Genomic DNA, 27,576 nt, shown 5'->3' on the forward strand with positions numbered 1-27,576 from the left:
TGCAACATAACCAGAATAAATGGTCACCTGAGTGGCTGTACAATTCCAACCGAGCTACAATACTGCACAGGAGAACAACGTTAACAGAAGCAAAAAGGCATTGTTCAGCCTCACTTAGGATACTGTGTTCCGTTCTGATTCCCACCTTATAGAAAGCATGCTGTAACATTAGAAAGAATGCAGAAGAGATTTACTAGAATAATCACAAAAAGCTGGAGTAACTCAGCGGGACTGGCAGCATCTCTGGAGAGAAGGACGTTCCAGCTCGAGGTTAAAAACTAGAGGACACAGGTTTAGGGTGAGAGGAGAAATATTTAAAGAAGATCTCAAATCTTTGTATTTTGATTTTGCAACTAGAGAACTGCAAGAATTCCTTTGGAAATTGACAAACAGAAAAAAGCTGTCTGCCTTGGGGTAGAAAAACTGTTTACATGTAACCTCCCTGCAGTGATGATACCAAGATCACGGGCTGCTCATGTCACCAAGGGAGGCCATTGCAAATTGACAAGCAATCGCTCTTATTGATACGATTAAACAATGTAACATATAGCCATTATTATTTTTAGCTTGCAGTAACAAAATCCATTTATAACAATTAAAAAACGCTTAGTTTTGAAAATCTTGCAGTAATAGTCAGTCATTGTGAGTCGAAAACTCTCTATCCCCTAGCCCCCTTTTTCCCCACTAATACAATTGTTTTTATAATGTAATGTTTCTTAGGAATGCAACTATCGTGTTATGGCATAAATACCCGACAATCTGTTCTTGAATACCACTATACTGGCTCTGGTGTTGGGCGGTAGTGCATTCTCTACATCTTTGACCCTTCAATTTAGAACCAAAACTTCTGGATTTAGATAAATAAGATACCCCTATGGGGAGAAAGACTGGAATTTATATTGGCCATACAGAAACAGGAGTAGCAAAAGACAATAACACTGAGCTATCGGTCGTCATACCAAAGGCTGACATCAAAAGAAAAGTCAGCACTCATTTGTGAATAATAACACGAATCAAGAGTAATCAACCATGGGATATCAAAGACAATCCAATCCTCACACTATGGGTGGCATGGTGGCGCAGCGGTAGAGTTGCTGCCTTGCAGTGCGAGAGACCTGGGTTCGATCCTGACTACAGGTGCTGTCTGTACAGAGTTTGTACGTTCTTCCCGTGATCTGCATGGGTTTTTCCCTGGGAGCTCTGGTTTACTCCCACAGTCCAAAGACGTACAGGTTTGTAGGTGTGTGTAGGATAGTGTTAATGTGCGGGGATTGCTGGCCGGCGCATACTCGGTGAGCCGAAGGGCCTGTTTCCATGCTGTATCTCTAAACTACACACAGTTTTTTAAATTGCAGGTCAATGGGTGGGAAGCAAGATTCCCTCATGAATTCTTCCCTCCTTAACTTGTTAATGTCATATTACCCTCACTGTTTTCAACATTGGATTGTCCAACTCAGAAGATGGGAAGGAACTATGTGTAGCTTTGTGGTGATTACTTCAACAGCAATATAGAACAGCAGGTCAATTTGCCTATCCCCATGTTCAAAGAAACAGGAGACAGCAGATGCTGGAATCTGAAGCAAAAACAGAGCTCATCAGATCAAGCAAAAATTGGGAAAGGAAATGAAAAAATGAACACATCAATGAAACCCTGCACCAGGACTGAGGGGACAGTGGGGAGATGAATGATGGTCAGTTTTTAGAAGTGCAGGAGAGCGGTGGGATAGGACCTGACAGGTGATAGGTGGAATCACATAAAGAGGAACTAGGAGCCAGGTGGGCAAAGGAGGAGTGATGGAAAAAGGTGAACAAAGGGAGAGAGAAGTCGGGATGACAAATGGGACATAATGGGAGGTATGAATGAGTAACCTCAAATTGGTAAATTCAATATTCATACCACTGGGTTGTAATATTGTAAAATTCTTCCAGTTTGCATTAGGCCTCATTGTGGCAGTAAAGGCCGAGGACAGATGATCAATGTGGAAATGGGAAGAGTAGTTCAAACGACATAGCTATCATTATTTACACATTCCCTCTTCCCCACCACTCCCAAAGTCCTGATGCAGGGTCATGACCCATAACATTGACACCTCCCTTTTGCCTCCACGGATGCTGCTTGATCCACAATTATTTCAGCAGTCGATTTTTTAAATCTCAAATTTCAATAGTTGAGCTGACATGCCTTGCTTTTCATGACCTTCAGAACATGGGGATACACTGTCATTGTGTGTACATCTTCAATCCCATTTTAGGTTATAAATAAAAGCAACTGCAGCAAACTACTTTTTCAGGTACACTAAGATCACATGTGCTGCAATTCAATTAATGGAGCAACATAAAATGACTGGAAGATTTTGGGGGTGTGAGGGTCAAGCAGCATCTGTAGAGGCAAAGGGATGATCAAGGTTTTGGGTTGAGACCCTGCATCAGGACCAAAAATAATAAGTGCTGGAAACATTGAGCAGATCTGGCAGCTTCTGTGGAAAGAGAAACAGAGCAGACATTTCAGGTTGGGAAAGGGAGAAAGCCCAAGTTAGTTTTAAGTTATTTTAATAATAATAATAATAATAATGGATGGGATTTATATAGCGCCTTTCTAATACTCAAGGCGCTTTACATCGCATTATTCATTCACTCCTCAGTCACACTCGGTGGTGGTAAGCTATTTCTGTAGCCACAGCTGCCCTGGGGCAGACTGACGGAAGCGTGGCTGCCAATCTGCGCCTACGGCCCCTCCGACCACCACCAAGCACTCACACACAGGCAAAGGTGGGTGAAGTGCCTTGCCCAAGGACACAACGACAGTATGCACTCCAAGCGGGATTCGAACCGGCTACCTTCCAGTTGCCAGCCGAACACTTAGCCCATTGTGCCAATTAACAGTAACTCCTTCTACAAGCCATTTAACCAACCTCACAAATATTATTCCTATATATGTTTTGAATTAACTCCCTTTTAAGCCTTGGCTTATTTACAGTATTAGACAGGATGAAAATATTCTTCAGGAACTTTTATTACCCAATTTATTTATTTGGAAACCAAAAATTATCTACCATTCCAACAGCAATATATAGAACAGCACCTCAATTTGACTATTCCCAAGTTCGGAGAAACGAGTGAGTGTAGATGTTAGAATCTGGAGCAAAAACTAATCAAACTGTGAACTCAGCCAAATAACACAAATGCAAGTTCAAGTTGAATAAAACTGCCGTCCTTTAGTGTAGATGTATTAGCACCCAATCTCACACGAGTTAAGGGAGTTATTTTCTGAAAATATCTAATTCATAACACACCATCCCAAACTATTAGAAACATTAATTAGCAAAAGATATGTTTGTGTACTGTAGATCAAGCTGAATTAATTAAAAAACCAGGCCTACCATAAGTATTAACTCACACCCAGTAGAATAAAACATGAACTTTCACAAATAGTTGTACCCTAAACACAAAATTCGCAGCAACCCTTACAAAGAGCACCACAGGACCAACTGTGCATCCAGAGAGATAGCAATGGGAGCAACACAATGACAAAAGAACAAAGATAACTGAGCCACACATACAGAACATTAATTGAAGCCAAACACCATGACATCAAAGCCAAGGCCCAGAGATGTGTGTAAATAAACCCGGTCACCTGTGTAGGTCGGGACTGGGGTTTTATACACGGGGGGGGGGGGGGTTACAAAGGCAGGATAATGTACACATGTAGTTGTGGAGTCAATGGTGAAGCTTGCAGCGGGAAACGGCCCGCGCTCGAGCCGCGCTTACCTGCTGTTGCTGACGGCGCGGCCTGCGCTCCCGCTCCCGCCCTGGGCCCAGGCTCGGCGCGACGGCGGGCGGGCGGGCGGGCAAGCGGGGGGGCGGCGAACCTTCCCTTGCGTACGGAGCGGCGAGCGGCGTACCCGCCCTTGCGCAAGGATCCGCGAACAGCGTCCACACGTACGGCCCGCCCGCCCCGCTACTCGCCACGCTTCACCGTGCGTCAGGACCAGCTGCCTGTCTGATGCCTGCCTGCCTGCCTGCCAACGGTGAGGCGGTCGGGTCGGGCCCGCCCTCGAGTAGGCAACGGCGTAGAGTTAGGAGGCGCGGCCTGGTGCTGATGGTGTCGTGCCGTGCCGTGCCTCTCTTCTCCTCTCTTCTCCCCTCTTCTCTCCTCCTCCCCTCTCCTCTCCTCTCCTCCTCTCCCCTCTTCTCCTCTCCCCTCCCCTCTTCTCCCCTCCCCTCCCCTCTCTCCTCTCCTCCTCTCCTCTCCTCTCCTCTCCTCTCCTCTCCTCTCCTCTCCTCTCCTCTCCTCTCCTCTCCCCTCCCCTCTTCTCCCCTCCTCGCTCCCCTCCCCTCCTCCTCTCGAGCATCAGGACCAAAGAGGTCTACAGCAAAGATTATAGAGGAGTATCTTTGGGCTACAGCCCACATTCATGGAGCTCCTCAAAGATCATCACATCATCCCTAGGTGATGTTATAGAAAATAGGTGCAGGAGTAGGCCATTCGGCCCTTTGAGCCAGCACCGCCATTCAATGTGATCATGGCTGATCATCCAACTCAGTATCCCGTACCTGCCTTCTCTCCATATCCCCGATCCCTTTAGCCACATCTAACTCCCTCTTAAATATAGCCAATGAACTGGCCTCAATTACTTTCTGTGGCAGAGAATTCCCATTTGACCCATTCGGCCCTTCGAGCCAGCAGCGCCATTCAATATGATTATGGCTCATCATCCACAATCAGTACCCCGTTCCTGCCTTCTCAAGAGTCAAGTCAAGTGTTTTATTGTCATATGTCCCAGATGAAATTCTTGTATCCCCCATATCCCTTGGTTCCATTAGCCCTAAGAGCTAAATCTAACTCTCTCTTGAAAACATTCCAGTGAATTGGCCTCCACTGCCTTCACAGATATACAACTCTCTGGGTGAAAAAGTTTTTCCTCATCTCAGTCCTAAATGTTATGGAGAACATTTTGTCGTTTTGACGGAGAAGCAATGGAAAGATCTGGAAACAAGTCAAAATTTATGGACTATATGACAATAAAATTTATTGTCATATCCAGAAGTATGGCGAGATATAGGTGCAATTAAAATAATATAGATGTATCATCAATGCTATCTCTTCAAAAATCACGAAATTGACAGGCAGGATAATTGAACCAACATCAGAGCTGTCACCCAAGACAATCCCCATCATCAAAGCTCTATAGATAGACACAAAAAAGTCAGTGGGTCAGACAGCATCTCTGGAGAAAAGGAATAGGTGACGTTTCGGGTCAAGTTTCAACCAGCATCTGCAGTTCCTTCCTATGCAAAGCTCTAATTATCTTCAGTTTACTTCAATAGCTAGGGGAAGCCATTTACCTTCCCAAGGTCATACTCCCAAAACAGCATAAATGTTGCATGTGTGATGATGTCAAAGTATCTAAATTCCTGAGCGATGATCTTCTTCTTTCGTGTGGCGTGCACGCCTAAAGTTGTTGGACAACTTGTTCTATTTGATCTTCCGTTTGTGCACGTCGAGTTGATTGCATTAGTCGAAACAGGGCGGACCACGTGAAGGTTGCAATCTTCCACCCCAGCGATGATGATAGAGCAACTTTCAGGTTTATTGCTGAAAGATGTCCATTAAGAGACAGGAGACTATAGAGGCTGGTTGTCCATAAGGTTCGTGACATTCCAAATTCCAAACTTAATATTGTGGAGTAAAATTGCTTTTGTGTGGTTTATTTTAATATGTGATAATGTGGTTTATACCAAAGATAGACACAAAATGTTGAAGTAACTCAGCGGGTCTGGCAGCATCCCTGGAGAACATGAATAGATTACATTTTGGTTCGGGACCCTTCCTCAGTCTGAAGGTACATTGTCAAGTATGGAGTTAAGCAAGTTGAAGTTGCACAAGACACTAGAGTTGTAGGCGTGCAAAATCATTGAAACAAGGAAAATCAAAGAAATGGAAGTGTTTGTCTCATATAATTTTAATATTAAGCACAGATACATTTCAACCAGAGCGCTGGTAACGAGTTCCATGCTTTCTCTGTACCCTGGTGGCCAGCATGCTCAAAGCATTGCATCGGTAGGCACTGGAAGAAGTGTGTTTTTAAGACATGATAATAATTATAATCTTATTCACTTTAATGATGCTTATTTAAAAAGGGGACAGCTTTGTTACATAATTTTGTTTAATGTCTTTAGGGCAGTCCCGTTTCTATATTCGGTTAAAGTATAATTGTATTGATTTATCCATGGCATTGTGCCGACATCTCTAGCCTCTGAATCCGAATGATGCGAGTTCAGGTTCCAATTAGCAAACTTCTGCACAAATTGCAGTTTTGTCAATAATGATGGCTATATTATCTGAGGTCACATCTTGTGAATGAGATATTAAACCGAGGGAAAAATAATTCACACCACAATAATATTTGTATGAAGGATAGATTTGGTTATTGCACTGTTGATCAATACATCCATTGTGCACCAACTTAAGGGCAGCACGGTGGCACAGTGATAGAGTTGCTGCCTTACAGGGTACCATCTGTATGGAGTTTGTACTTTCTCCCTGTGACCGTGTGGGTTTTCCCTGGGTGCTTCGGTTTCCTCCCACTCTCCAAAGACGTACAGGCTTGTAGGTTAGTTGGCTTTGGTAAAGACTAAATTGTCCCTAGTGTGTAGGATAGTACAAGTGTACAGGGATTGCTGGTCGGCTGGACTCAGTGGGTCGAAAGGCTTGTTTCCGCGCTGTATCTCTAAACTAATCAACATCAGTAAAACAAAATTGGTTCTAATGATCAAAGCTCTAAGGGAAGTGTAGTGGAAATTATATCTAGTTAGATGTCTTGGTCATTTAGGAGATCAGCTGTTCAATCAGATGTCTTAACCCAGATCAATACGAATGCAGACACAACAAACTGCAGATATTGAAATCTTGAGTAAAACACAAAGTGCTGGAGGGACTCAGTGGTTCAGGCAGTATCTGTGGAGAGAATTGACAGGTGGGTATCAGGTCAGGAACCTTCTAAGGATGCAGGTTTGGCTTAAAGGGCACCACGCAAACTAGCATCTGTTTGTAAAAACATTTTAAAATAAGTGGACCCTGTGTGAATGAGTAAAGGGCCTGTCCCACTTTCACGACCTAATTCATGACCTCTGCCAAGTTTACCCTTGACTCATACTCGCAGAATGGTCGTCACGAGGTCGTAGGTAGGTTGTGATGCTAATCGTAGGTACTTGTGGCATCAAGTAGGTCGGGCGTTTTTTTCAACATGATGAAAAATGTCCACGAGTAAAAAAGGTCGTGAATTAGGTCGTGAAAAGTATCACATTTCAACAGAAGAGTTCAGTCCAGACTGATTATTGAATCTATATACATTTTATTGAAATAATACTCTTTTTAAGGAAAAAGCAGTTGTAAAGGTGATGTCTTAGATCAATTCTGCTGTCAATAACTCTTTTGTGATTTTGGAGTGGTCATCTTTTGGGAGGCTTGGCTGTTATGCAGTGCCTCTGGCAATGGCAGCCCAGTATGTTAGGTGCACGTGGAATGTTCTGTTATTGTTATTTTATTGAAGGGTGTAATGGTGAGAGAAAAAAGTACAGGTCAGGAAGGCCAGTTATTGATTGTTCTTGTCATTTCAGGCCTTTTCAAATAAAAACTTTTAAGCCTCTTCAACAAACAAAAAGAGCAGGTATCCAACAACTTAACACTGCCCTCTGCTAAACTGGCTTGTTAAATACTGGACTGTACAGTGTAACATAATAATACATATTGCTGAAGTACAAAGTAAATGCACATGGAGTATCGAGCAATAAAATGTATTGACGCACCATTACATTTCTCCATTTACGTGTTCCAAAAGTGACCGTCCACAGAAATACTGACAAACTGTAGGAAATGTCAATTAAAATAGAAATGCCAGGCCACTGCACACCTTCTCACTCCTAAATAGGTCAAGAGCATCTAACTGCCCACAAATCTAAGATTGGCACTTTTACTTCTTAACATTCAAGTGCACCTTGACATGTTTTCCCAATCTGATTGGATAACCCCTCTTAAAAAAAATAGTTCAAAATTTGGACTATGATAATTAATTTTCCATTTAAAAAGGAGCAATAGAAATTTAGGTGAGAAGTGCCTATCGTCACTTGAAAAGCATGATCTACTACTCTCCCCATCTAAGTATTCCTAAGGATTAATAAAGTGCAGTGTTTTCCCTTGTTTGTCGCTGTTTCAGAAATGACAAGGAGATAGTTGTTTTGGAATACTTCATCGAATCCCATAACTTCACAAAAATAAATCACTCCACAAATCTGGTGCCCTGTTATCTGAAAAAAAATAGTGATTTTGTTAGCAATGTGACATGGGGTCAAATTTCAAGTACAGTGCAAAATTATGTTCCAATTATGCAACATTCAAAGAGCAGTTATCAACCTGGTCTATTCCAGTGTCAATATTTTATGTTGGCCTCCTCCCATCATAAATATGCTATTTTATGTCTTTCTTACTTCTATGCTGACCTTGCTTCTCCTTAAAAAACATGTTTGCCACTCATCCTCTGGCAGTGAGCTCCCCAATCCAGCAATGGTTTGGGTAAAGAAATTCCCCCTGAATTTCCTTTCAGATATATTAACAATTAACATTCAGCATGCCTTACTTTTGTTTCATTTGAAAGTGGAAATATTCTCTATGGCTAACCTATGGCAGTCTTTCTGAATTTTGAGGATCTCTGGTCGGTCCAATGATGAGCCAGGTGTCCCAAATCAGATCACATGTTTGTGCTGAATTTGCTGATGTAGTCAACACAATTGCCATCTGCTTTAGCACCTCCTTAGGGGAAAAAACCTCCTGGGACAAAGCATTCTATAGTAACTGTTGAAACCCAAACATAAAGTCATATAGTCATTGCTTACCGTTTTAAGTGTTCTTTTTCAATCTTCCTGACATCCTGAGCTGTGTGTTTTAGGAATACAAAAACAGGAGTAGGTCATTCCAGCATTAGTATGCGATTAGTACAATCAGCTACCTGATGGTTGTCATGGATATAGTGGCAGTGGGGCCTGGTTCAATGTGCAAGGTCTGCCACAAGGTAGATGGGAAGATCCAGAAATTCATCCCTGGCTTATGAGAGGTCCAATCAAGAGACTGATAACAAGAGGGGACAAGCTTTTGTATCTTCTGCCGGATGGAGAAGATAGAATGGCCAAGGTGTGAAATCACATTGGCTGCTTTCCTGAGGAGGAAGAGGGGGAGGCACCCTCAACTACAATTCCTCTCTGTATTGGACAGGGCATTTGCCTCACGAAGCTGTGGTGCATCCAGATAGGATACTTTCTATGGTGCATCTATAGAAATTGGTGAAAGTTACTGGAGACATGCCAAATTTCCTTAGGTTTCTGAGGAAGTACATGCTTTCCATGTACATGAGGAAGTGCTTTCCACTTACATTCTCTTTCTCTATTGTAGGAAGCAATTTCTCTCTAACTGCCCTAATGAATTCATTTATCAATTTAAATATCTCTGTCCATGGACATGAGCCAAGTTTATAATTTGCTAATTATTTAACCTTCTAAACCCCAGTATGATTTTGGTAAATGTGCACTGCACCAGTCTTGACCTTGACTCAATACAATTAGGCACTTGCCTAATCACCCAGCATTGAGATTAATCTTCCTTTCTGACTAATGAAACATTGCTGCATTCTTGGATTATTGGGCTTTAAACCTAATTGCCTCGTTTCCTTGTGCACATAAAATATATGATGGTACCTATTTGAGAACGAGCAGGACAGTTCCACCCTAGTGTTCTGATCAAACTATCCACTGAAACCGATTATCTGATGTAAAGGGCTTGCTAGAGTTACCTTGATAATAGGAAAAGTACTGCTTTTTTTTAGGCTTGTTTTCCTGATGTCAAAGCTGGAGAAATTCCCTTTCTCGGGATTCTTGGTTTTCTTAATTTCATTGTCTTCACTGCCCGACTCTCTGCTAATTGGGATGTTGTTATCCTTGCAGTCCCAATATTCTTTTTTATTCATGACAAGAAGAGTCACTTTGACCTCATTTTCTTTTATTCTCTGAAGAACGTCCTCATAGTCGACTTTCTCTATATTCTTTCCATTGACTTCAATCACCATATCACCAGTCCGGATTCCCGCCTTGTATCCGACTTCTTCAGGTATAACCTAAAAGTATGTTGTACAATGAAATATCAACTGCAGCAATCTGTCCTCACAAGTCCTCTTTAATATAGAAGATAGACACAAAATGCTGGTGTAACTCAGAGGGATAGGCAGCATCACTGGAGAGAAGGAATGGATGACGTTTTGTGCCAAGACCCTTCTTTACACTGAGAGTCAGGGCAGAGAGAGACATAGAGATATGGAAGGGTAAGTTGTGAAAACATAGATCAAAGGGAACGATGATCAAGTAAATGCAGAATGGTACATTGCTAGCTATGGGGAAGGTGATGAGTTACTCCAGCAATTTTTATCCATCTTCGGTGTAAACCAGCATCTGTAGTTCCTTCCTACACATTTCGTTTGCACTGAGGAAGACAGAAAGCAAGTTAGTCTAGACAGCAGACAGGGTGGGGAGGGCAGTGAGTGTGGACAGAGGTAATGCCTGTTAAACCAATCTTTAACATAATCCCACACAAGGACATTTTAAGACAAGTAGCCCTATAGTATCCGCACAGTGGTGCAACGGTAGAGTTGCTGCCTTACAGCGCCAGAGATCCGGGTTCAATCCTGACTACGTGTGCAGTCTGTATGGAGTTTGCATGTTATCCCTGTGACTGCCTGGGATTTCTCCGGGTACTCTGGTTCCTTTCAACACTCCAAAGACGTGCATGTTCGTAGGTTAAATGACTTCAGAAAAAAAATTAAATTGTCCCAAACGTGTAGGATAGTACTAGTGTACGGGGCGATCGCTGGTCAGCGCGAACTCGGTGGGCCGAAGGGCCTGCTTCCATGCTGTTTCTCTAAAGTCAAAACAATGTTTTGGTCAGACGTATGTTCAACAGAGCATCCTGGATCCTGACTGAGAAACTGAAGAAAATTCTAGAGAAAGCGGAAAATGTCAGGGTGGTGGATGAATAGCCTTTAGTGAGAATTAGGACAATACAATACAATTGAAAAGTCTACCATGATTTCCTCCATTTCGATCTCAAAATCTTTGAATTTTTAAGGAACAATGCTGTGAGCTCTTTCACCACAGAGACTGCAGCTATCCCAGTAAAGGCTAATCTCCACTTCCTTAGATAAGTCAGGGATAGTTCCACAATTACAAATCTTGGAGACAGCAGGGGACTGGGATCTGAAGCAGAGTCCCGACCCAAAACATTGCTTATCCATTCCTTCCGCAGATGCTGTCTAACCCACTGAGTTACTCCAGCACTTTGTTTTTCTTAAATGCAAGTCTTGCCTACATTTGTGGCAAAATGATTCAGAACAACTAACAATTATTCCTGCTATTGTACCTTCAATAACATGCGTTTCCAGGATGATTTTTACCAGTGAAGTCATTCTTTTCAGTCCTCGTACTCAAAAACAGAACCAACCTGCTGGATGTAAGCTCCTTGCTCATCAGTGATACTGTAAAGTTGGAAGCCATATCCTTTGGAGCCTTTCACCAAGTGGCAAAGTCTGGCTGTGGGAACAGTTTTTCTTTCTCCTGCCACCCGTAATGGACAAGGACTATGTCGCTGAAGTGGTGCTGGTTCCTCTGTTTGATCTTCTGTTGTCTGCCTTGGATTAATTTCTTCTTCATCTTCGCAAATCAAAGGAGGCAACCCCAGCTGTGACAGACAAAGGTGTATCTTAATTGAAGAGGCTCTTGCCTCATATTATTTTCACTACCTATCTAATTCTCAACAAAAATCAAACTGCTAGAAGAACTCAGCAGGTCAGGCAGCATCTGTAGAGGCATAGGATTGGTTGACATTTTGGGTTGAACCCCTGCATCAGGATCGAGTGTAGAAGGAAGATAGTATATAGAAGTGAGAGGGAGTGGTAGGTGATAGTTGGAACCAGATTAGGAGATGATGAGCACTTGGAGCCAGGTGGAGGTAGAGAAAGGTTGGAATGTGATAAGTGGACACACAGGAGGTTGCAGACGCTGGAATCTGCTAAGGAAGAAAGGTAATAAGTGGAACCAGATCAGGGAGGTATAATGGCAGATGGAACCAGTTGGGCAAGGGGATAGGAGACCCTGGAGGTTAAGTATGTGGGCATAAGGCAGATGGAACCAAATGGGGGAGTGAGCAAAACTGTAGCAGGGGATTGGAATTGGGGGGGGGGGGGGGGGGGGGGGAGGGAGGAAGGTTGGGGAGGTGAGGGAACCCGAGTGGATCAGAGGAGAGGGAAAGAAACATGCGTTACCTGAAATGGAAAATTAAATGCTTATACCATTGGGCTATAGACTACCTGGGTGGAATAAGTGGTATTGTTCTCGTTTGTGTCAGGCCTCTTCCTGGCACTGGAGAAGGCTGAGGCAGATGGGTTGGTGTGAGAAGGGGAATTGAAAGAGTACTTCACAAATGCTTTTAATACTTTCCATTGAATCTCAAACATTTTTTGAAAGAGGCAGGAAATGATTGTTTCCCAAATTGCCGTAATGCTCACAATGTAACTAAATACATGATAGATTTTATTTAAGATTCTGCTATGGCTCAGTAGATAATACTCTCACATCCGAGTCAGAAGGTGACTTAAGCATATTGTCTAGTTTTACATTCTCATTGGAGTACTGTGTCTGCAGTGTCAAAGGATTCAGCTTTCAAATGAGACATGTAAACGCTTACCAGCCCTCACAGGCGGATGTAAAAGATACCCTAGTACTATTTTTATTAAATGATTTGGATTTCGTAAGCCATCAATTGTGCTTCGACCACCATCACCTACTGTCACATTTGTGTTGCTATTCATAACACCATGTTTTGTATTTTTATTGCCACATTACCTACAGAACAAGTGACAACATGTCAAAGGTTGTAAAGAACGTCCAGGTAATCTGGGGGTAAATGAAAGGATCCACAAGGAAGCCATTTTCTTTCATTAGCTGCTTCAAAGAACTTGGAATTTTCTTCAAACGGCTGTGGGAACTTGGATGTTGAATATATTCAAGGTGAAGATGAATAGGAAAAAGCAGATAAATGTATACTTAATGGTGATAAAGTTCTGGAACCGGGTCCAACCTGACTGAGATTGGCAAGGGATGTTGCAGGGAGAGGAGGAATGGGGGCTGAGGAACTGGGAGGTGGAATGAGTGGGGCAGGATAAGAATAAGATCGGATGTGTGGAAGAGAGGGCGTCATACAGGGAAGAGAAGATGCTGGCAGATGTAGGCACAGTGGAAATTTGTACTGCGCACTTTAATGAACCAACTGCTGTTTGTCTATACACTCTTTCCTTTTAATGATGTGGAGAGCAGAATAGTGACAACGCTGAAGTTCAATAAAAGCAAATTCTGTCATTCAAGAATTTGAATTTCTTATCAATCCTTGGATTTGTAATTCATGCAACCTTTCTCCTTAGATTCCCCTTGAATTTGTTTATGGAACCTGCCTCATATGCAGCTCCTGTAAATTAGTTGTGTATTCTAACTCTGGATAAAGTTATTGCCCTATCCTCTTTTTCTGAAGTGGTGATATTCTAAAGGGAAATATTTTACTAAGTATTGGCTGTGCTAACTCAGTATTGCATCAGTGGCTGGGTTGAAAATTGTATGACAAAACAACTATAGCATGATTGCCCTATACTGTCTGCCAAGTGAAGATATCAGAAGTGACAATAAGAAGATACAAGAGGCTGAGGAAGGGTCCTGATTTGAAACTTCACCTATCCATGTTCTCCAGAGATGCTGCCTGACCACCTGAGTTCTCCAGCACATTGTGCCTGTTTTTAAGTGAAGATATAATTCTCTTGTCACGGTTCAGTGCATTCTTTATCAACACCGGATAAAACTAATTATCGCTCTGTCCTTTGTGGATGAAAAAGTTGATATAACAAAATGGGAAAGACTCACAGACGTAAAATAGTTGTCTCCTTCAGAGCTGATGACAACAAGAGTAGCCTGATTTCCACTCTGTCTGACCTTCTTCACTACAACATCATGTTCCAGCCCTTCAATATTCTCTCCATTTACACTTAGCAAGCGATCACCTTCCTGCATCCCACATGTCTCCGCTGAGCTTCCCACATCCACATCTGACAAATACTGACCTGAAAAAAAAATGCCAATTGCACATGGTTACTGAAATACAATGGCTGTCAGAAGCCTTGTCTATATTGTCTTTTCAAATAATATCAACCAACACACAAAAGTTACCCATGGTTTAGACATACAAGAATCAGTAGATAAGAAAGTGCCCAAAATTCATCCTCTTGAGTGGCTCATGCCTTCTCCCCGCTTACCCAACAGTCAGTCACTTACCAAGAGCCCCAGAAACTGTTTTCTCAGTTTTCAGCAGGAATCCATAGCCACAACTCCCTTTCACTAAGTAAAGTTTCCTTGTCTTGAATGGCAAGTGCTTGAAGCAGGCCATGGCTGGAATGATCTTGATGCCTTTCTCCCTATAGTAAGCTTCTGTCTTCTGATCAGCCACGAGGAACGTTACTGAATCTCCACTCTCTTTAATCTATTAACAAATACAGACATTGATTATCTGGTAGGACAACTTACTACATTTTTACAGAAGTTTCATATTGTGACTCAACCAGGGCTAGTTATAACCTAATCTGCTGCCTGCCTTTACAGCCAGCTCCAAGTTCACATTTTATGAATAGATGGGATGGGAAAAGGGCAATTGATCAGACTTTGTTAAGATTTTCAGAAACGTGGAACTTGGTGAAGTTAAGTCAAAACGTATCTTGTCTCCATTTGATTATAATGAAGAACATTAAGCATTATTGCACAGCTCACGGCATACAACTGTGCTCTTGGGCATCATGGTGAGCAACATAAGATGGCCCAACTAATGCTGCCCCAGGCAATGAAGAAAGAGATTGGGAAAGTCGCTTTCCCCATTAATTTACAACTGAAGACCAGAGCAGGAGAAGGCTTCAAAGACAAACATCACAAACCCTTTTGACATTGACTTGCATTCCTTGAAGACATTGGGGATGCTGAATCAAACTTGCGGCACCAACTAAATGGAATGATTACCAGATTAAAATAGAGCAGTTTCTGCAGCATTTCACATCAACATCAATTGAAACCCGTTACCTATTTCCTTCGCTCCATAGATGCTGCTGCACCCGCTGAGTTTCTCCAGCATTTTTGTGTACCTTCAATTGAAACCCCTCCTAGATTTAGATGTTACTGAAAAAATATGGATCAAGCTGAATGGACTGAGAAATATGTAACATCAAATAAAATAAATATTTTAGCCAGCCCCTTCTGTAAATGTAATATGCACTTAATTAAATGCTCTGGTCATTTGAAAGGATCAGATCAGAAGCCACAGAGTTTGTAATACTTGCCATAATTTTGCATAACATGGTTGAAACCAAGCTACTGCAAGTGGGACAAGACAACAATACCCAATTAAACAATCTGACACTTGTCTGGTTTCAAAAAGGCACTTTCAGTATTTCTAAAGGCTCTGGAAGGAGTAACATCACTGTGAGACATTGGTCATTACACATAGGTTTAATTCTGTACTTGATATTAGCTACTGAAATCTGTTTGCAAGTGATAATTAGCAACACATAATTTTCCAATTATCACTTGCAGGTGTAAAAAACACGTGTTTGAGATCCAGTCAGTTTGGATGCAGGGCTTAATTTAGTTACACAGATCTCTGAAAACTCAATCATTGCTAATCTTTGGCAGTGTCCTAAGCTCAAGAAACGCATTGCTTCCATGGAATGTATCCACTCCATTTATCTACTCTCTGACTTTATCTTCAATTCCTTTTTTCAGACTTGTTTAAATTCTGCATATATTATATTTTTTAGTGTCTTTCTTGCTGACATAACAAAAAAACGTTCAGAGGTTAAGGCACAATTAGTATCCGCTGTACCTTGCCAGGTGTAACTTCCATTCGTACCGATATAGTCAATGATAAGCAAGATTGCTTAATTTTCGCAGAAACTCCCAAGCCAACAAGCATGGGAAGATTAACTTCCTATAACCTTTTCCTTAACCAAGACCCATGATATCTGGAATCAACACTTTTCCATTCAAGGGAAAGTTTCTTCAGGCCACTTTCCACACCCAGCTTCAAACTGCCTTACAAGTTGTGACTGTCAATGAGTTATGGATCTTGAGGGGAAGGTTATACAATTTCTTGATTTGTGCACTGACATGAGAGAAGCACAGACTTTTTCATAGATGTGTTAGCAAACACATCTTATGAGGAGATGTTGGCATCCAATTTACAAGATAGGGCAGATTGAAGTAATGGAGAGATTTCAAAACAAGGATATAAATGTCAAAATCAAGGTGTTGCCTAATTGTGAGCTAATGCAGGTCGGAAAGCAAAGGCCAGTGTGTAACAGTCCAAGTTAGGATGTAGACAATAATTTTGAATGTTATCATATTTTATGGAAAGTGGAACAAGGGATGCTGACCAAGAGCTTGTTGAAAATAGTGAAGCTTAGAGATAATGAAAGCCTGGATTTACTATTCCATTTTGTAATCATACCAATTTACTGTACATTGTCTACCTGCTAATGCAGCACAATTTCTTTATTTGCCATTTTATTACAGTTGAGAATCGAACTGATAAAATAGTAGGACTCACACTCATTGTGTTTACACATAATAAGCACCACCTGCCACCAGAATGAGACAGCCATTGGAAGGGGCCAAACACTGATAAATTGTTATTTGAGCATTTATACTAACCGGTTTTGAAAGTTGTCCTATGATTAACACTGCCTCTCAATGTGGTGCCATATGAAAACTATGAAGCTTGTATCTGTTGTTGGCCAGAATCACAAGCTTAGCTTTCGAAAGTCAGTGACTTAAAATGAAAGTCGATCTTCTCTAAAGCAAGTATATCCTTTTATGGATATGAAGACCAGTTTGTACACAATACTGCCACCTGGGCAAGAAATAATGTCAGTACGACATCTTTACTCTTTCACTCAAATCCTCTTGAAATATAAGCCAGCATACTCTTTCCCACCGTAATTGCCTGTACGTTGGTAGTTACTGACTTGTGTACAAGGAAATCCAAGTCCTGTTGAACATCAATCTTTCTGAGTCTCTCGCCATTTAGACAATAGTCAGCATTTCTGTGTTTTTTATCTACCATTGGATAACCCCATGGTTTTCCTCATTCTATCTTCATCAAGTCCGAGTCAGAAATTAGCGTAATACCCACAAAGTCAAAGCTAGAGTTGATTTAGAAGAATGCTGATTTTATATGATAGTGGCTGGTTCTCCACCTTTCACAGTGGATGGGTAGTTAATCACATCATCAATGAAGGGGCAGGTGAAATGGAATGGATACCCCAATACCACCTTACCTTTTTGGCAACTTGGAAATGTGTGCAATCCTCAATATTAACTCCATTAACTTCAATGATCCTGTCATCCATCTGTAGTCCACCTTTTTCAGCACCTCCCCCATGTTGGATGCTCAACGTAAATGGACCTTTGACACCTGAATTCATACAACAAGGATAAACGTGTCGGTAGGAACTGCAGATGCTGGTTTACACCAAAGATAGATACAAAATGCTGGAGTAACTCAACGGGGACCTACATTTAATGTCTTTCTTTGAGGATAATGTGTAGTTTTTACAAACAGACCTTTCATGCTATTTTTAAATAGATAGGAACACAGAATATGTCTTTAAGATAATGTTATCACGGTGGCACAGCGGTAGAGCTGCTGCCTTTCAGCGTTTACAGTGCCAGAGACCCGGGTTCGATCCAAACTATGGGTGCTGTCTGTATGGAGTTTGTATGTTCTCCCCGTGACCTGCGTGGGTTTTCTCCGAGATCTTCGGTTTCCTCCCATAGGTTAATATGGGTTATAGGTTAATTGACTTAGTGTAAGGAACAATTTCAATAGTTACATGACATGAAGTAGATTCACTATCTGTGCTGAATTAACTGCAATGACCTTTTCGTACACTACACAGATATAAAAGGGAAGAGTGCCGTAGACAGTAAATCCATTTGGGTAGAACCCTCATAAAATTGCATGCGTGTGAACTCTGGACTGTCCTTGGCGGAGGCTTAGCAACCGTAATTAATGCCCTTGATCAAACGAGAGGTATTGAATTCACTCAAACAAATTGTCAGATGAGGTATAGGGGGCCCATTAGCACCTGCTGCCAGCGAACGTCAGCACCTGGGGGTGGTAGGGACATTCAACACAACAATATGTGCTTGCACGGTACTTTTTATGCACAAAATTATAATCACAGAGTCGTACACTTTGGAAACAAGCTCTTCTACCCAACTTGCCTATGCCGACCAACAAGCCCCATTTACACTAGTCCCACCTGCCTACGCTTGGCCCAGATCCCTCTAAACCTATCCTATGCATGCACCTGTCTAAATGTTTCTTAAACATTGCGACAGTTCATTTCCAATGCATTTAATTTAACAAAAGAGAGGAGAAATCAAACTGGGTCTCAGGCTATGCAAGTATAACGGCTGCCAGTTGTACTCACTTCAGCACATTTGGCTGTTGTTAATTCAAGTGAACAACATATGCGAGAGGCCGATAAAATTATAGCAACACTCTTCACTGGTTTAACACTAACAACCAAAGATGAATTTCTCCATTAAGAGCGCAGTGCTATGAAGCCAGGTTATTGCTGTACTATATGAGTTTACTTCATTTTAAAGAATACAGTATTTCTCATTTTGAGCACGCAAGTCCTTGCGTGTGACATTGTACTCAGCAGGCAGTCTGCATAATTAACCACAGATGCAACGGGTAAAAGAGCAACATATTAAAACGGCAGAACATTGTGTGTTTATCTCCATTGGAGAGACTCAGCAAGTTTAGCTGATATTTAACTGCAGTACTATAGGAGCAATGCATGAGGAAAGGGGCTGTTCTTCTCAGGTGAAGTGCTAAACTGAGAGATTGACTTTGTTTTCTCTCGGAGGGATAGGGCAGTTCTTCCAGTTCTTCAGTCATGGCCAACATTAAACCCAGTCTTTATGGCATTGCTGTCTGTGGGAGTTTGTTTTGAGTACATTGCCTGCTCTGCAATATACAGGTAACGTATCACAAGTATTTAATCGGGTACAAAGCACTGTGGTGCAGCCTAAAAAACTGCGTGAGGCAACTGAAGGAGATAATTGGACAAATGGCCAGAAGCTTAAAGATAGAGAAAAAACAAACCACTGGAGGAACTCAGTGGGTCAGACAGGCATCTATGGAAGAAATGAGACAGATGACCTTTCAGGTTGGGACCTTTCTTCAGATAGAGTATCAGCTTCAAGGAGGAGGATGGATAAGTATTAAGATAGAAATATGATATCTTAAGACTTGATGTGACAACTGCCAATGGTGGGGAGATAACAATCAGGACTGCAGATGCCATTGGACAGTTGCAAGAGTGTAGATGGCAAAACCTGGGAGAAATGAAGACACGATGGAATTAGAAAACAAGGACTTGGATTTTACTGGACTGGGAGCCAAGGTTGTTGGGATGATGGATAATTAGTGAGGCAGCACAACTGTTAAAGTGCTTATTTCTGGAAGGTGGCAGATAGGAGATCATTGTGCTAGAAATAAAAGAAAATCCATGGAAGACAGTTTCAGGAACAAATGATCTAAGCTGGAGCAGATATAGCTGATTAGCTTAGATACAGTATGGAGATAGGCCCTTCAGCCCACTGAGTCGATGCTGGTCATCGATCACCCGTTCACACGTGCTATGTTATCCCACTTTCTCACCCATTCCCTATACATTGGGGGCAACTTTGCAGAGGCCAATTAACCTACAAACCCGCATGTCTATGGGACGTGGGAGGAAACCCAGGCACCCAGAGGAAACCCATGCTGTCACAGGGAGAACGTGCAAACTCCACACAGACACCACCAACCGGAGTGTCAGGATGGAACCCAGAATTCTGGTGCTGTGAGGCAGCACTGTACCAGCTGCGGCACTGTGGCACTCCTGACAGAGGAGGTGGTGGGAGGTGATCTTGTGTTGAAGAAGATAAGAGCCAGAAAGATGACAAAAGTTATGAAACTGCATCGCTGATGTGAGATGTCTCGTAATGAAACTCATGGGGAAGAAGGGCGAGGAAAGATAAACGGGTGATCAATACCTTCAGGAGAGCACAACTGAATGTCAAATCCATCGGGGCCTTTTTCTACATAGCAGAGACGTGGTTTACCATGTGGGACCCCGTGTTCAGCCTGTACAAAATCTGCAAGATTCAGATTCCTCGTTCTGGCATCTTCATAGGAGACTTCATCAATAACCAGAAAGATGATTTTGTTGCCACTCCGCTTTATTTTCTCCACAACCTACCGGCGAGAAGATTAGAAACAAATTGGGAATAACATATGCCTTTCATAAATTATGGTAACAAGGATTTTTCTGTGAGGATTTAAGAGACAAAAATCTTACAACTATAGAAAGGGGGAATATAATTGAGTCAGGTGAGTTTAAAGGTGCAATGTAGCTGGGCAGTTTATCTCGAGAACAATATACAATAGCTTTTTGTGTACATCTTCAGTTTAAACCAGCATCTGCAGTTCCTTCTTACAAATTTCTAGGACTCTATTTCCCTGTGGAGAAGCAATGATGGGGAGGGGGCCGGAGCTATGGAGTCACAGGCATGGGTGTACCCTGTGACCAATGTTGGATGCATTGGAGTGAGGGGGGGAGGGGGGGGGGGGGGTGGTGAGAGGGTTATTTGATCACATCCAGTCAATAAGTTTTTAATTTCTTGGAGTGGGGCTTGAACCTCAACCTTCTCTCCATGTGCCATACTTTTCTAGAAAAGTATTTTAAGAGACGACAATCTTTGACGAAGATCAATCTACAGAGTTTCTGGACCAAAAGGCTTGGTTATCAGAAGGCTGGATAACAATATTAATTGTCTGGGTATGCTCTCGCAGAGTGATCATTCTTAGTTAGATTATCTAAGCGATTGTGCCCCAAGGGTAAAGTAGCCTTACCTTGGAATGTGCCAAGTTATCTACGTACTCCCCATTAATCTCCAGCACCCTGTCGCCATCGTAGAGCCCAGCCAGCTGAGCGTAGCTTGCAGGCTGCACCTGTCGGATGAGGTGTCCTTGCCTCCCCTTCTCAGCCCGCAGGTAGAAGCCAAACACCTCATGGTTCTTCTTAGACAGGACACAGACTCTGGGCTTGATCAAGATCGACAATTCTGAATAGATGACACAACATTTAAAAAGGATATTTAAATTCCAAACATTGAAGAAGTTACTTCAGACTTGTTTTTCAAACAGAACTGATAATGAAATCAAACCATGAGAATAGAGGCAGGAAATATGAAATAAGAACAAAAATTGTATTGGCAAAACTCAAGAGAAAACAGATAACATTGTTTTGGGTCAGAATCAAATCTGGGTAACAGAGCAACATGGGTTGTACTCCAGAGGTGTAGAATATTAATTAAGGTGAAGTGAGTTCAAATGTTGCCATTCTTAAGCAATCAAATTGAATGCAAATGTTGGATCCAACAAAAATTTAAATCTGGATCTAATAAAATATCAACAAGAGCAAAGTAAATATGAAGGCATTACCATAGAGACAAAACTTGATACTCCTTCATTTTAAGACCTTACCCATTCTCGGGCCACATGTAATTCCAGTTTCATACTGACATATTGATCCTTAAATATTTTCCAAACAGCTGTATCAATACTGATATTTAAGAAATAAATCTAATCATTTCCACAATGCAATGAGGGATAAAATCCTTAGAAATATCAACATCCACAAATTAATTAAAATTGGTTAATATTTTTTTAAAAGGTCAGTAGAATGGCTACACCAGAGGTTGGTGAAAGACAGAGGCTAACTTTGTCACTCTTGAGTAACAACCTGCTAATAAACTAAAATATGTTTCAGTGATACTTGTTAGAGGAATAAATATTTGCTAGGGAGAATCCCCTCTTTGATTTTTTTTTACAACTATTTGAGGAGGCTTAAAGTGTTATCTGAGAGGCAGCATTGTAAAGACGCAGAGCACCTCTGGCATTGTCAGCGGGAACAGTAGGACCTTTGGCCCATATTGTGTTAGTGTTGTGCAAGGCAAGCTGAACCTTAGTCAGGGAAGACTGTTACTTACTGAGCTACGATTGACACTTGGAAAGTCCAATCCAATTGATTTTTACTGATGTTTTGGAGATGGCGTACTGTGACTCTCTACACTTTTCCATTAAATACTAGACGTTCTTTTTCGTTAAGACACTGGCTGTCCTTACCCATTCTAGGGCCACATGTAATTCCAGTTTCACACTGACATTATTGATCCTTAAATATTTTCCAAACAGTTGTATCAATACTGATATTTAAGAAATAAATCTAATCATTTTCACAGTGCAATCAGGAATAAAGTTAAAATCCTTAAAAATGTCAACATCCACAAATTAATTAAAATTGTTTCACATGTTCTTAAAATGTCAGTAGAATGGCTACACCAGAGGTCAGTGAAAGACAAAGACAAACTTAGTCATTCTTGAGTAACACCCTGCTAATAAACTGTCGAATAACAACCTGCCACTATTCCAAGTTTATCTAGGAATTCTTTTATAGCCACATTTTATGACAGAGAATAGGACAAAAAATGCTGGAGAAACTCAGCAGGTCAGGCAGCATCTATGGAGAAAGGGAGTAGGCAACGTTTCGGGTCGAGACCCTTCCTCACACTCAAATTACTCAAATTATCCCTAATTTGAGTAACTCAGCAGGTCAGGCAGCATCTCTGGAGAACATGGATAGGCAACGTTTTGGGTTGAGACCATTCTTCAGTGATTGTTGGCAGGGGACGGGAGGGGGAATAATAAAGCTGAGGGGAAAGGTAGGTAATAGGTGGACACAGACGAGGGGGGGGGGGTTGATAGGCAGATAGGTGGAGAAAGGTCAGAGATAAAAGTACTAGGTGTGAGAGGAGATTGAAGAGTTCTGAATGGTGAAGCCAGAGGGAGAAGAGTAGGGGGGGGGGGGGAGCCAAGAAATAGGTGGGGGTACAGATGTGGCACAGGGGAGGAAAGGAGTTTGGGGTGGGAGAAAACGATGGGGTGTGGGGAGAAGGTTTGGGGGGGGGGGGGGGGGGTGGTTGGGGTTAGTTAGAGGTTTCCTAAAATTGGGGAATTCAATGTTCATACTGTTGGGCTGTAAGCTACCCAAGTGGAATATGAGGTGCTGTTCCTCCATTTTGTATGTGACCTCACTCTGGCAGTGGAGGAGGCCCAGGACAGAGAGGTCAGCATGGGAATGGGAAGGGGAGGGGAGGGGGGGGGGGGTGGTTAGCAGCAGAAGATCCAGTGGGCCTTGGCTGTTGGCCCATTTGATCCATGCTAGTATTCATATTCTGCACGAGTTTCCCCTATCTTTTCACATTTCTTCTTGACGTCAATCATCGTGGATGGTATACAATACATTTATGATTCATCGTGGAAACATCAACTTTGACCCGGACCTTCCAGAACAGAAATTCTACCTGGTTATTTTTATATCAAATAACGTGATTCTGCTTCAGTGACAGAATTTGTCTTGTCACCTAGGCCAAGCTTCATTGTTTTGACGAGAACTCATTGAAATCTTTTACTTGGGCTTTGGGGAAGGCCCTTATCTACTGTACACATCATATCATAAAACTGTTTTCAATCAAATGCCTTGTTTACTTTACCAACGTCATCATTTATGACCAAGGCGGGATTATCGATCCCTTCTTTAGGATTGAAGGTAAATTTTCTGTTAAAAAAAGCACACGATAAAATTATGATCAGTTTTATTCTTTTGTCATACTATCCTACACATCAGAAAGAGACCATTCTACCCAATGTGACCATGCTGGCTCTTTGACCGAGCTTTCTGATTTCTCCAATCCCCTGCCATTTCTCTTTAGACTTCAGACTTCAGAGGTGCAGCGTAAAAACAGGCCCTTTGGCCCACCAAGTCCACGCCAACCAGCTATCACTCCATACACTAGCACCATCCTACACACTAGGGACAATTTAAAATTTTACTGAAGCCAATTAACCTACAAACCTGCACGTCTTTGGAGTGTGGGAGGAAACCGTAACACCCAGGAAAGCCCTAAGCAGGTCACCTGGAGCATGTACAAACTCCGTACAGACAGCACCCATAGACAGGATCAAACCCGGGTCTCTGACGCTGTAAGGCAGCAACTCTATCGTTGTGCCTCTCCTTTTGGTTCTGCAATTCTTGCATTTGTCAATACTTAATCATTTCCCTTTTCCAAGTTCCAGTTGAATCCACTCTCACCATCCATTTGGGCAGTATGCTCCAGCTCAAATCAACTCGCAATGAAACAAAAAATCTCTTCCCCTCTGCCACACTCTTTACCCAATTACCTGAAAATGATATCCTCAGATTACTGGCTCTCCTGTTAGAAGTAACAAGTTTCATATTTACCTTTCCAACTATTCTTTGAATTTCAATTCCACATGACAAATAAGTAAATCACAAGGACATAAGCATCCCTATCCAAGTGGATTCCAGGGACCAACAACTATGCCTAGTTAGAGTGAATGTGGTGAGGATGTTTTGGAAGAACGGCACTAAAAACAGTTGTGGTCATTATGATCTGGTTGAAAGCTTGCTGAGATTGCTAACGTATGATCAGCGTTTGACGGCACTGGGCCTGTGCTTGCTGGAGTTTAGAAGAATGAGGGGGGACCTCATTGAAATGTACTGAATAGTGAAAGACTTGGATAGAATGGATGTGGAGAGGATGTTTCCACTAGTGGTAGAGTTTAGGACCAGAGGTCACAGCCTCAGAATTAAAGGAAGTTCCTTTACGAAGGAGATGAGGAGAAATGTATTTAGTCAGAGGCTGGTGAATCTGTGGAATTCATTGCCACAGAAGCTGTGGAGGCCAAGTCAGTGGATAGTTTTAAGGGGGAGATTGACAGATGCTTGATTATTAAGGATGACGGGCTATGGGACGAAGGCAAGAAAATGGGGTTGAGAGGGAAAGCTAGATCAGCCGTGAATCAATGCTGGAGTAGACTTGATGGGCTGAATGGCCTAATTCTGCTCTATGAACCTATGAACATGAACATCAGCCAGTCATTTGAGAGATTACTATAAACTCCGAGACATATTTCTGTATTATTATTTGCTTTGGTATTGTTGGCTAAGAACTGTTTCAAGGTCATGAACAGTAGAATAAAATGTTTAAACCAACTCATCTCCCCATGCTGGATAGCTGAAATGTTTACAGAAGTGCTTGGAATACTGAGTGGCAGAGGCAGCATCTGTAGGGAGAGAAGCTGAGTCAATGTTTCAGGTTATTGACCTTTCATCAGAACTGGAAAAGTTAGAAACAAGCATGTTTGAAGTTGCACAGATTGATGAGACCATGAGGCAGAGGGGCTGCATTGGGCCATTCAGTCCATTGAGTCTATTCTGCCATTCGATCACAGTTGATTTATGCTTCTCCCTCAACCCCATTCTCCTGCCTTCTCCCTGTAACCTTCGGCACCCTTACTAATCATGAAAGTATGTTGGAGGACATGGCCGTGTAGATAATGTATTTATGACTTCAGTCTTGGCAGTTTAGAGGGAAAAGAAAGAGAGGGAGACATTGTAAACGTGACAAGCAGGACAAAGCAACTGCTGTGAATCTGAAACAAAAGAGGATAGTGGGAATAGCCAGCAGATAAGACCGTGTCTGTGGAGAGAGAAAACGGAATTGAGAAACTGGAGTGGTGGAGGAACTTCTTTAGTCAGAGGGTAGTTAATCTGTGGAACTCATTGCCACAGGGAGCTGTGGAGGCCAAGGCAGTGGGTATTTTTAAGGCAATGGACAAATTCTTGATTAGAACGGGTGTCAAGGGTTACGGGGAGAAGGCAGGAAAATGGTATTAGGAGGGAGAGATCAGCCATGATTGAATGGCGGAGTGGACTCGATGGGCCGAATGGCCTAATTCTACTCCTATAACTTGTGAACTTGTGAGTCAGGTTGAAGGGGAATGATGGACAAGATGGAGGGGGCTGGATGGAGAAGTGGGACTAATCAGAACTGGTTGATCAGGGAATGTGCTAACCTTTACTCTGCTAAGATGGAAGGAGAGTATTTGCACTTTGATCTCAACAACTACATAGACTCCAAGTCCCCAACAACTTTGTTGATATTTAACATATCTCATTTCCTATGGAAGCATCAATATCGGGTTTAATTACAGACTTTCCATTTTTGTGTGTAATTACACAATCAATTTATGTAATCAATTCAATGAGTAAATTGCTCATGTATTTAATTAACTCAGGTTCAGTGTGACTTTAATTGTATGCAATCTGGGTTAGTCAGCACAGCTGAGATGTGTTCAAGGTCCACGTGTTGGCACAGAGGGATGTGGCGGTTTCTTACAGGGCGAGGACAGCAAGCACAACATTTATAACCCCGTCTCCAAACCTCTCAATTCTCTTGTTTATCAAAAATGCCTTTCATTAAAGTATAAAACAAGTATAAATCTAATTTCTCCTCAGCATGATAATTTCTGATATCTTCAACCCTCTACAAAGATATTTCTCCTTCAGTTCCAGAAGAACTCCTATTCCAAAGAAGACAGAGTCATCCAGCATGAAACAGACACACAACTCATCCATGTGAAACAGGTGCCGTCCTGAGTTAGTCAGGCTTGTCTACCTTTGTTATAGGTGCACATTTGTCAGAGGTCTACGGTAGACAAAAATGCTGGAGAATCTCAGCGCGTGAGGCAGCATCTATGGAGCGAAGGAAATAGGTGACGTTTCGGGTCGAGACCCTTCCTCACCCTTGTCAGAGGTCTATATCCCTCATAATCCTCCCCATCTATAAATCTATCGAAATGACTTTTAATGCTCCATAAGGTCATCCCTCTGTATCCTTCAGTATTTATAGACTCTCCAGAGGAATGAGCTGCAAAAGTATTGACCTTGAAAGGCATAAATCCTTCATAAAGCAGTGCCACTGCGACAGCACTGTCTTAGATTCTGAACTGCAGATATTCTGGAGATTTGATCAGACTGATCAAATTTGAGCTGACATTTGGTTCTCATTCTTCAAGGAGGTTACTGACTCAAAACTGTCTAACAATATAATGCTACGTTAAATTTAATTCCTCTTAAAATCCAGTGTAATGTCTGGCGATCAAGGAGAGCAGTACTTACGGGGATAACGCAGCTGTGTCCTCAATACCTGCAAAGACAAGCAAAAACAGTCTAAGGACTGGAAGACATTAAACATTGGAACATGAGTCATTCAGCTCTGAAACCAACATCCCACTTCATAACTTTGCCGGCCCTTCCTCAAATTCAATGATTCCTCCCCCATGTCAAATCACAAGGAAATCCATGATGGCAAAAGTCCTATGTAGAGGACAATTTTTATTGGAGCAAGTTTGAGGGCCTCGAAATCCTGCTCCTTCTCATACATTCTCCTGGTGCACCAATATAAATGAGC

The 27,576-nt window shown here is 42.0% G+C and overlaps 2 protein-coding genes across 4 annotated transcripts in view; both read right to left on the reverse strand.

Annotated features, from left to right (window-relative positions):
- Positions 1–13,595, reverse strand: part of ube4a (ubiquitination factor E4A) — a 45,252-nt gene extending 31,657 nt beyond the window's left edge. Inside the window, exon 1 of one of the 3 annotated variants that reach the window (XM_033049700.1) lies at positions 13,584–13,595. The gene's annotated coding sequence lies outside the window, so the exon portion shown is untranslated. Of the gene's footprint in view, positions 1–3,688; positions 3,949–13,583 lie in introns of those variants that run through there. The other 2 variants (XM_033049699.1, XM_033049698.1) reach the window with 2 other exon arrangements.
- LOC116991149 (Na(+)/H(+) exchange regulatory cofactor NHE-RF3-like) lies at positions 7,336–27,352 on the reverse strand (the record flags this gene model as incomplete). Its single annotated transcript, XM_033049520.1, has 11 exons — positions 7,336–8,307; positions 8,893–8,932; positions 9,843–10,163; positions 11,540–11,776; positions 14,005–14,201; positions 14,413–14,617; positions 17,457–17,593; positions 20,233–20,434; positions 21,092–21,303; positions 23,794–23,858; positions 27,285–27,352. Coding segments are annotated over 10 exons (1,680 nt in total), but the record flags the coding sequence as incomplete, so codon positions are not given.
- Between the last annotated feature and the right edge of the window lie 224 nt (positions 27,353–27,576).

This window comes from Amblyraja radiata, chromosome 33 (genome assembly GCF_010909765.2).
Source record: "Amblyraja radiata isolate CabotCenter1 chromosome 33, sAmbRad1.1.pri, whole genome shotgun sequence".
Taxonomy (NCBI): Eukaryota; Metazoa; Chordata; class Chondrichthyes; order Rajiformes; family Rajidae; genus Amblyraja; species Amblyraja radiata.